This window comes from Drosophila mojavensis, unplaced genomic scaffold (genome assembly GCF_018153725.1).
Source record: "Drosophila mojavensis isolate 15081-1352.22 unplaced genomic scaffold, ASM1815372v1 contig_136, whole genome shotgun sequence".
Classification (NCBI taxonomy): domain Eukaryota; kingdom Metazoa; phylum Arthropoda; class Insecta; order Diptera; family Drosophilidae; genus Drosophila; species Drosophila mojavensis.
In genome coordinates, this window is record NW_025318667.1 from 1,630,317 (window position 1) to 1,641,977 (window position 11,661).

Consider the following 11,661-nt stretch of genomic DNA (forward strand, 5'->3'; position numbering starts at 1 on the left):
ATGTGGCAACGCCAGATCGAAAGTTTAAATTCAAATTGGATTTTTACACTTTATTAAACTACTACCAACATATTATATAATAATCATGCATTAATAAGTATGAGTTTTATATAATACTGTGTCTATATATTGTATTACATTTACGTTATATATTTATATATGTATGTTTACGTTTCATTATTTATTTATAAATAGTTGTTCTCTCTCTATCTTCCGTTGCCTGTTTTTCTTCTTTCTTTTAGTGTCTTCAGTGCTGTTTAAACACCTAATTATAAAGTTAAACTATGCTTTAAATCTAGATTGCTGCAATTTAAAGCTGCCGCTTTACTAGTTTGCGAATTATTTCGAAACGTTCCCATAAGTCCGGTTGTTGAGCTCCATGCGCTCTCTTTCCTTTAGGCATTCTCGGCTGTTACCACCTGCTCTGATGCCTGCCCTGAAACTTGTTCCGAAACCGGCTCAACACTGACCGTGCGCACAAATGTTGCGCTGGCTTCAATAACAATTGTGGGCAATTCATTTAAGGATTCAGTTGCAGCAGCACTAGGAGCAACAGGTGCTGGTGCAGCTTCAGCTGGAACAGCATTAGCAGGAGCAGCAGCAGCTGGAGCAATAGTCGAAGCAGCTTCGGAGGGCACTGCATCCGCTTGAGATGAACTTGCCGGCTGTGTCTGCTCTACTATTGTAGCTGCTGGAGTAACTTCTTTTTTAGCTGCAGCTTCCACTGTAGGCGGCTGATCGATGACAACAGTTGGCACAGTTGCCTCAACTGGCATTGCACTAGGTGCAACGGCAGCCGCAACTGCAACGGGAACTGCTGCTGGTAGTGCTGCTGCTGCTGCTGCTTTTACAACTGCAACAGGAGCTGCTGCTGCTGCTGCTGCAACTGCAACGGGAGCTGCTGCTGGTAGTGCTGCGGCTGCTGCTGCAGCTTCAGCTGGCACGACCTCCGTTTTGTCGGCAGCTGCAGGCGAGGGTGATTTTGATTTGGATTTCGACTTGACAGCCGGCGAGGGTGTACGTGACTTGGACGAGCGTCGCTTCTCCTCCAGCACTTTTAGATTCTGCTCGTGTGCACTTTTGTCGAGCAGCACTGATGTTGACTGAGGTGCTGGACTAGCGCCCCGTTTAATTTCTTCAACCTTGGCATTCAACTCGCGGCGTATTTCCGCAATGGGTCGAAGCAGAAAGATGGGCACATCGTCATCGCGTCGCTGATACAGCATCTCACCCTCGAAGTCCAGTAGCTTGTGCTTGCGGGCACGCAATAGGATGCCAACAACTTTGTCCGAAATGTAGTTGTAAATCTAAACGAGCGAAAAATTAGATGAGATTTGATTCTTGTGTTAAGTGAGAATAGAATTTACGTTGAACAACTCCCCAAAGGGTATGACCCGCATGGTGGGCTCGTCCTTTACTTCGTAGCCCTCGGAGTCAATGATCTGGCAGAGCTCCAGCATCTCCTTCATCACATGCATATTGGCCTTTTGACCGCGCATCTCTGTCAGACTACCGGCCAGTGGCTTTCCATACTGATCCTTGGAGAAAGTTGGTTTGGGTGACGGTGCGCGACCGTCGTGCGAGAATGGGTTCAATAGCTGCGACTGCTTATGCTGTGTCGCCTGGTTGTTAAACATGGCTACCTTTGATGATAGTGGCGAGTCCTGCAATAAGGCAAAAACAAATTCTTTCAATCACAACGCTGCCAAAGGAAGCCTAAAACAGATTCAAGCTTAAGCCAGTGTTGCCAGAGTGGTGGCTGCTCTAAGCCTGTCAGGCAGTGATTAGAAAACATCCGCAATAGCGCCACATTCTCAATACAAGCCTTGCCAGATCCTAAATACTTGAAGTCTGGAATAATAATATGCATGCTGCCAGGCTGTTTATGAGTTTGTGCCGCATTGCCAACCAGAATTGGCGGCACACTTGAAATTTTGAATTGAAAACGGACACGTGGCAAGTTGTTTAATTAATGAGCTGTAATTAAATAACAACAAATTTACATGTTCCTACATTTTTCATTTAATAAATGCAAAATGCTTTAGCCATGAGCAACATGTACACATCTAAATACAAATGTACTCTATTATACTATTCTATCTATTCATACGTATATACTTATTTAGTGTACAAGCAAATGGGACGAAAGGAATGCGCAAATGTCGGCCCATAAATAAAAACAAATTTTTGATGAGAACGAAAATTCGTATAAAGCACTACTGCACTACCATACTACAACACTACACTTCCTCAATCCCAGACACAAAAGAAATTTCATAAAAAAAAAAACAAGCAACCTAAATAAATAGAATTAAAATTAAAAACCAACAAACGACCTTCATGGCCAATTTTTGCTAACGTATTTTTGTTTGCCCAAAACATATTTTCAACAAATTTATACTATGTTTATATGCATGTCTATATATTTGAATATATACTTATGTTCAAATTGTTGTCTCTTCATTTTGTTGTTGATTTCGAAAAACATCTTTGTTAAATTTTGATTAATAAATAAAGCAAATAAATGTTACCCAAGCCAATGACGTTGTTGTCAATAATCAATTTGGCTGACGCCATCTCGTTTGTTTCATTCATATATTCGATAATAAAAATAAATAAATGAAATGCGCATCAAATCCGCCCGATGAATGAAAATGTTAAGCAAGACGAATTTGCCAATTGCCAAAAAGTTATATATTCACTATGCTCTATACGAAAACATAGCTACTTGTCTACATACATATGCAAACAGACATACATATGTATGTGCATATATTTGTCAGTAAATTTGCATCAGGTGAAAGTCTTTGATGTGAAAATGCATAAATTTCAATTGAAATCAAAATTGCGTTTTTGTCACATGCTGGGAAATAATGATGAAAAGCAACAACAAATATATAAACAAATAATAAAAATTAACACGTGAAACTAAGCAAATAACAAAATCGGATATACTAGCTGGGACGTTTGCATTTATTTAATAACTGCATTAAACTAACTCAATTTATGGGCAAGTCTGTGAGCCGATATGGCTCAAATAAACGAGTCAGTGGCCAAAGCCGTAGAAGAGGTGGCTCGAAAGCTGCGGCAATACGCATATCGACTGTCATCTGCGACTGTAACTAAAAACATTTCGATTTGTTGCTGTCACTCAGCGAGATTCGTATATATATACATATATGTATATCTCTATTTGGAGGTATATATACATATATACATATACACATGCATATATGTATATATATGTACACATATATATAGAATACATAAGGCTACATAACATTGCTATTTCAACTCAAACGATGGTCATTGCCAAGAATTTTTCCGTGTTTTGATCTTTTGCACAGTGCGACAAAAAATTTGTTTCTTTTGTCAGCCAATATATATATATATATGTATATATGTATATACATGTACATATACATAGAATGAGTATATAATCACATACACACATATCTCTGCTCTTTTGGTAATTCATTTGGCGACATATTAAAGCAAAGGCACTGAAAATTGAAGACTGTTTTTGCAAAATAACTTGGAAATTTATGTTATTTCATTTGAACGATTTTTAATCGCAGCGTTTTCTTCGCTATTTCATACCAACATCTGCTGGCGTCTGACATTTTTCGTATTTTTCTTTATATTCGCTCATAAATAATTTGGAGGTATTTGTCGCACGAGATATGTTTGCAATATAACAATAATACAATACAATTATAATGCTCATGGGAATTATAAAAATAAAAAATGAGAAAATTTCTCTTTTTTTTAAATATACTTAGGGATTTTAGTCTGTACGCCGCATTCCGCAAATGCCTTTTGTTATAAAGCGCCCAAATTTTTAGCTAATTAGCTCTAATATTTTAATGGTGTTTTTTTTAGAGTCTGGCAAAAAACGCGATTTGTGCATTCAATATGAGTTTGGAATTACATCGAAGGATGTTAAAATGATTCATTTCGAATCGACATAAGGTCCAATCTGTAGATTTGAATTTAGTTGTTTGTTATATGAGTATTATCTATATTATATTATCTATATCTGTGGGACGTGAACCTTGAATGGAGTCTATTATCGATCACATCTCTAAGGATCTAACATTTATTTGAATTTTGAAATGCAATTGAGACTAGGGGCGCTTCTCAATAGCTAATATTCGAGTGAAGAGTAAGTAGAGGAGTAATTAGAGGATGTTACTTACCACTACAAAGCGTATTTGTATTAGAGGATGTTACTTACCACTACAAAGCGTAGGGCGCCCAACTCATGCGATACATCGGTCATTTTGTTAATGGGATTTGGTACGTTTTGCTGTTGTTGTTCTTGCAGTTTTGTAAGTTACTAAGAAAAGCGGTCGCTGGAATTGATGACACTGCCCCGTATAAGACTCAGGTATTACCACAGATGGTCGCGATCTCAATTTGAAAAGTTGAACCTCAGGTTTGCCGGCAACAAAAAAGCAAAAGCAAACGTTTCGGGTACTGTAAATGTAAATAAAGGCCAATTAAAGTTTGCGAAATTTTAGCTCTTGCAAAAATAAAATAAAAAGAAATGAAACAAAACCACAACAAACAACTAAACGGAAAAGAAACGTTACTCTTGAAGACAGCTACAAAAACAACAATAATAATAACAATGAAAATTTGTTTCGTTTGAGCGCCCATTGTGTTGTGCCCTAGCATTGCTACACATTTCTTTTGTGACCCACAGTCAGAGCCAAAAAAGCTGGAAATAAAAACAGACCTGCCCCAAAAGAAAGAAAAAAACTTAAATTACTCGCAGCAAAAGAAATAAAAGCACAAAAAAAAAAAAAAAAATAGAGCGATGCCACCTGGGCTGAACTCTTGACTCTGGCATAGGCTGGTACGCATGCGCAGTGCCAAGGCCCCAGCTACAGAAACTAGAAAATTTTCGTTTTGCCGCTGTTGCCGCTACGGCGCTGCCCCGCTACTGCGCTGCCGCTGGTGCTGCGGCTCATTAGCCGTATTCTTTTGTTTCTTGCTTATTTTCCCACTGTAAATTACACTTGCCCCTGCCACATTCGCATGCCCATTTCCCTTTCGCACAGGCTGCGGCGTGTCATGTGAACTTTTAGATCGACTGCCGCCTATCGAGGCACAATTTCGATAAATTCTGCACAGTTGACAGTAGGCAGCTCAAAATGGCAAAAGCAACAGGATGGCAAATTCAAAATGGCGGCAGAACTGGAACTGAAACTGGAACGCTGCAATTTAACACTCACGCTTTTTTGGTTTTGTATTTAAATGTTTTTAAATAGATGATTTGTATTTGAATTGTGTATATTGTTGATGCTGCTTATGTGTTCCGCTCTTTCCGCTCTTTCGGTTTTTATTGTTTATGGTATTCCTTTAGGATTTACACTACGTACTCTCACTTCAATGCAAATGCACTTGAACTTGGGCAATATATGTGTATTTTGAATATTCAAAATATTGCAACACTTTTTATACAAAACGTGTATATATATTTAAAAAAAAATAGTACGAAACAGTTTCTGATTTAATATTCTTGTGATTTTTATTAAATTCTTTGTTTGCCTGTACAACAACGTTTTGGTAGCTGCAACCAAAAAGTGAGCGCTGAAAGCGAGCGCGCTTTCTTTTTATAGCAGCGAAGCACACACACCCATGCACACCCATGTTACCACTCTCTCTCACACAGCTACAGCCAGAGTCGACACACTCTCGCTCTCTTTGCCTCTCTTTCGCTCTCCCTTGCCACAAGACGAGCAAAGTTTTCTCGTTTTCTCGTTTGCTCTCAATACCTTTTTCAGTTAATTTTAGACAATGCAATGATAAGGCAGACGATATTAATCAGTAGTTGCTGAGAAACTGTATCAACTCCTCTATGCATACAAAAACTTCATTATTATTGTTTCGCACATAAATATGAAATTTCTCAGTTCGAAACTTTTTAAAGAGTTGTAAACGTTGCATATTTCAAATATTTATTTCACACTTTTCCACACTGTTCTCGAAAACTGTGAATGCAACTAATGGAAAACCCCCGATCCGAGTCGAATAATAATGCTTTATAGCAAGATTATATTATATATGTATATTCAGTAGCGTTTTACTAAAAAGGAAACCAAATTTACTTTGTGATCCATTGATAATTGATAATAATAAACTTTTTACTGTAAGCCTTTCACAAAATTGTCTCTGATCCTTAGGCAGCATATAGTGCCGTGATGCATATGCAAAACTGTAATTCTTTTTTTTTCTCCTACATATGTCACACATTTCTGTTTAAGAACGTGTTCCGAAATTGTTTAGCTGGAAAATAAAAGCGTTATGAAGTCTTTATAGGCATTTGGTCTTGGCGAGCAATGAAAGAACTAGAAAAAGATGTGCCACCTGCCACTAAAGAAGGGAAAACAAAAAGCGACGCCAGAAAACCGGGGAAGGTAAAGAATATGCAAAATGTTTATGACTTGATTCGCTTCATGCTTGAGGCAAGGGAATTCCACTCCGAAACCGATCGTTGCGCTTCGCTGCATTGCTGGGGTTAGAATTTGGTGAGGTTCGCTGAGGTTCTGAGATCTGCTGCCGCTGCTGCTGCCACTGCTGCGGCTATAGATAACCGCAAAGCCAATCAGAATAACGGATCGGATCGGGTCGATGATGAAAATGAAGATGAAAATCGAATTGTGAGAAAGTTAAAAAGTAAATGCAGCTGTTGCTATGCCACACACCCCCCCCCCTTCTCCCTCCCCCCTTCCCCACACACACACATGCATACGATAGTTGCGCCCCTTTTAGAACCGGAAGTGAGCGCCGGCTATATAGAAACCATATAGTCTCGAAGACAATCAAAAATAGATTGTGCCATCAGGGTAGCAAGTGATCAACTTTTGGACTACCCTCAACCAGTGCTCAGGTATATAGATATACGATATACGATATACATACATATACGATATATGTATATATAATATATATATAGAATGGCATGCTTTAAGCGGCAGTATTCGACTAGGCTACACCCTGAACCTTTTGCCGAGGAAGAGATCCATACACGCACACTCATACCCACATACACACACTCACACTTTTGGAGCACTTTTGGAATACACCCAGCTCAGGATTCTATGAATTCTTATTCTACATTAGGTATTTAAGGATCCCACAAAACAAGAAAGTAAATTTCAGCTTACATATATATTATAAAAACTACTATGTTGCCTACCACGCTCTCTGCTGCCTGTCTATAAGACACTGCAGAAATGTAACAGCATGATGCACTGTGCTGCGACGCCTGAGAAATTTGGATGGCAGCTATATCTATAATGTGCGGAACGCAGAGAGAAATGCGTTTAGGGCGCGTGCCCAGCTGCCTTGGCTTGTCAAAGCGGTATCATAAATAAAATGCCTGTCTATACAGAATGTGTACATTATACGTACATATATATATTGTATATGTATACATATGTATATATATGTATCATTCGAGTACGTTAATTAAACAAAATTCGAATTGCATTGTTTTTAGCTGCTCGTCGTTTGGCTGACAGCCACAAGTGCATGGCAATTGTTGGGCAATTGCTCATTACGATCAGCCATATACATATATGTGTACAAACAGGTAAGCTATTGCTATATCCATTCTATATACCTAGCTGCATATGATGCATACAGATGCATTGTATATAGACGCCCGCGCTCTGCAGCCACATAAATAAAATCAAGTCATGAATGAAAATGCGTTCGCCTCAACGATTTCCTATTCTGCATTTTGCATTTCACATTTGCATTTTGCATTTCACATTTGCATTTTGCACTTTGCATTTTGTCTTTAACAATTTTCTTTTCGTTGTCAAACGCTGTTTTACACTCTCTGTTTATACACGCTCATCGAAAGTAAAGAGCATATTGGCTTTGCCATATTCTCTATCATAGGATTCGTTCGCAAATCGAATTTATGGTTATGGGTATACCCCATATATACATCTTATATACAATCGTTATATTCATATACACATAGGCATATGTAGGCCAATGCCGATATATCCTCCACAATTGGATCGATCAACAATGCTCATTGAGATCTGGGCAAACGTTGATCTCTGCTGATTATTGCCTAAGTTGAAGCGAGTGAGCGTGTATTGTGCAGTCGTGCTCACCCGACGGCACAATTCGGGCTTGTTTTGTATTTATTTTGCTTCGAGCATAAATAATTTGTTGAAAGGCTTTAAGCAGCACAATTCTTACTTCAATTGCCTTGGCAGCTGGCCATTGCCAGCTTTTTCCGATGCGAAATGCAAAAAGTAATATTATATTATAATATGTATAGATATATGTATATACATACATATTTATATCTAAGCAAATTGTGTAAACATTTTCATTTAGGAATTTCCCAAGATTTTATCTATTGCTTTAACTGTTTGATTCATTCCCTCGATTTGTTTAAACTAGCCAACAAAGTTGGTTGACATTGAGTGGGCAAATATTATCATTGTTTCGACTATATCGGATAATACTAGAGTATCTCTGGTGATTTCTTTCTAAGGCTACAACTTCTCATTTTAAGAGATATTCGCAGCCATTGAGAATTCACTAAACAGCGGAACTAGACTAACTCCCACATGTATCTTTCCTTTCTCTCTCTCTCTCCCTCTCTTTTTCTTCTTGGTCTGCCTCTGTCATCCTGTCGCTTATTCTCTTTCTTCTTTTCACTCCCTATCTCTCACTTTTGTCTCCCCTCTCAGCTCACTCTCTCTTTTCTCTCCGCATCTGTTCTTTCTCTCTCTATCATCCTCTGTTAACTCTCTAGGTATCTCTGCTCTCTCTCTCTCTCTCTCTCTTTGTCAGTTATCTACTTTCTCTGTCTCTCTCTCCTTCCCTCTCTTTCTCTCTATCTCCATCTGTTCTGAGCATCTCTGTTCTGTATATCTCTTTTCTCTCCATCTTCCCTCTCTTCCCTTCTCCTCTCTCTTTCCCTCTCTTAGATATAACTCCAGATTATACTTGCTTTAAACTTTATGAACGGATATAAAATATTTAAAACCTCAATAAGTTACGTATCTAATGGAATAACAGAACATTTGGAAAGTGCTACGTAGGGTATGTATACACATATAAACTTCCTTGATGTTTTATAGAACTTTTACTACTTGGAATTTAATGCGCTACAAACTGAACATGAACGGCCAGAAAGTGTCTTCAGATGTAGATATGATTATTTGAATATATATAAATATATAGGATGCTAAGTATGTGCTGAGTACACAAATATATTAGAATAATATAGATCTTGGCAAAAACGTTGCGAATAACGAGTATGAGACATGTCGACACAATTGTTTCAAAATAGCAACTGAAACGTCAAATGGACAGAAATTGGGCAAAGGGGGCACACTGACAAGGGGGCGCGGCTGGGCGGATGAGTCATCGAAATAGTCGTGGGCATCAGTTTTGAGGCTGTCAGTGCAGGGTGCAAGTGCAAGTGCAAGTACTTACAGATACACTAGAGACTTACAGATAAATCGAGAAAACTGAGTATTCAACAAATATTCTATGGATATATGTATGTGTACGTATATATGTATAGGCTGGAGCAGCAGCTTTGGGCACTGGCTCAACTAACAGTAGCTTGAATGTTGTTCTCTGGAAGGAACTTCTTTAGTCGAAAATACTCGCAATCCTTTTCTGTATTGTGGAACCGTCTTCGAATACGCCGTATACGCAATATTGTTTATGCATAACGCAAGTAATGAAAGGGTTTTCCTTACAAAACATTATATTGTATATAAATTGTATCATAAATACATATTGTATAATAAGTACATATATGATCATTCGATAATCATCAGAAATTTGAATTTCCTCCAAGGCTTGTGTAACACGTGGCGTATGCGCAATGCGATAAAAATTGCGCATACGCAGCGTTAGCCGACACATAAGGCTATTGGGCCCATGTTTATTATTAAAATCGTTGATTCTCTTACTTTGTTGTGGTATATAGCTATATATGTATATATAGTACACTCTATATGCATATATCATATATATGAATCCATATAAACATATATGTACATATACACGCCTCTATGTTGGTTAGGCAAAAAGTTGCCTTCAGCTCTTCAGCGCCAAATGACGCAAAATGTGTTGAGCCAAAGCGAAATTTTTGTTATTATTATTTAAATAATAATATTTTTGTTTTTGCTTTTAGCTCTTGTTTTTGCACTTATGTTGATGTATTTATAAGAGGTGTGCTTAAAAAGCTTTGCGAATGTTGCATTTACGAGGGTTACGCATAATCGATTTTCGAGTATCGATTTTAGGTTTTCTATTCACATGATCTTTTGGTTTTCCTTGCAGAAGCCTGTGCAAGGACGACACTATGAGGAGACCAAGACTCTTGTAGCTGATGGAGATTACTTAAGGAGGAGATAACTTTTTGGACAGACCTCGCTTAGCCTGCCGTTTGTTCGCGATTTCATCAAACGCTCCATATGGCACGTTCTGGCCTCGTTGGCCTTAGCGGCTCTCTCATTCTCTCTCTGCCTGATCTATGGCAAAATACAATCACTCGAGTTCAACACGCTGAACTCTTTGTATATACATATGTGTATGAAGAAATGGCAAAGAAATCAAAACAGAAATGCAAAAGCGAGCAAAATTCACAAAATGTACAAAATTGGAAATGCCAATGAAATTCCAATGCGCACACATCTCAGCGATCTATAAGCAATGTGTATACATCCTATATGTATGTATGTACTATATACTATATCCGACAGTGAGAAATCGTTCAAGAAACTCTTGTAAGACATGTGTAAATATTTACGTTTCAATTGTGGCCCGCGGTGCGAATCATGGGCCAAAATGACGTCGACGACCGACGCAAGAATTTTGGAATTTGGCATGCTCGAAGGACGCCTAGTTCATCATACCCTGTACACATAGACAATCGTCAAGAGGGTATGAGTCGAAATAAAACTGTTTTTGTGAGTCCGCCTTACCCCTTTCAAAATGTATCTTATACATATACATAGATAAGATATACGAGATATACACATATATAGTATAGATTTAGAAGGTACATATAAATTTGTGATCAGTTTAATTTGTCCTTTATTTGCCTGATATCCACTCGTAGTTTTCTTTGCGGCTAGAAGCGTAATTCGATCAATCGATAACTATCGGTCAGATTCGCTCTACCGGTCTTTTAATTATCAAAAATAAATTAATACATATTAAAAAAAAAACATTTCAGATTTAAATAAAAATTATGTACGAGCATTTAAAGGGTATAGTTTAGTCTGCATGTCAAAGCTGAGCAATCTCTTGTTGTTCTTATTGGCATTGTTTCTCTCCTTCTCTTTCCTCTTCTCAGTCGCCTACTCGCTCTTCTTGTTGTTGTGTACGTAACACCGAAAATTCGAGTGGGCATTCGCATTCGCATTTCTTATTGGAATTTCTAGATGAATCAGCTGGCGCCCGAATCCAGTTGAGAAGGCGAATGCAATTTGCATTCAGAATTCGCTTGGTTCCACTTGAGTAAGTTAGCCAAGTAAATTCCTCTGCACATGCCTTCAGCAATAGCAGCAAAACGTAATTATCTTAAATTTTTGTTTTATTTTACTGAGTTCAGAATAACCAAACAGTTTTAATATCTATATTTAAAATTATATGTTG

The 11,661-nt window shown here is 38.0% G+C and overlaps 1 protein-coding gene across 2 annotated transcripts; it reads right to left on the reverse strand.

The window, feature by feature from the left end:
- Positions 1-35: 35 nt before the first annotated feature.
- On the reverse strand, positions 36-5,591 carry LOC6585604 (transcriptional regulatory protein AlgP). 2 transcript variants are annotated; one of them, XM_032732877.2, is made up of 4 exons: positions 5,388-5,591; positions 4,238-4,479; positions 1,368-1,664; positions 36-1,307 (listed from the first exon to the last, which is right to left on the reverse strand). In XM_032732877.2, the coding sequence occupies exons 2-4, from the start codon at positions 4,280-4,282 to the stop codon at positions 396-398; spliced, it is 1,254 nt and encodes a 417-aa protein (XP_032588768.1). In that variant the 5' UTR covers positions 4,283-4,479; positions 5,388-5,591; the 3' UTR covers positions 36-395. The 2 variants fall into 2 exon arrangements, with proteins under 2 accessions (XP_032588768.1, XP_032588767.1); XM_032732876.2 differs by having other exon boundaries at positions 5,241-5,591.
- Positions 5,592-11,661: the final 6,070 nt, after the last annotated feature.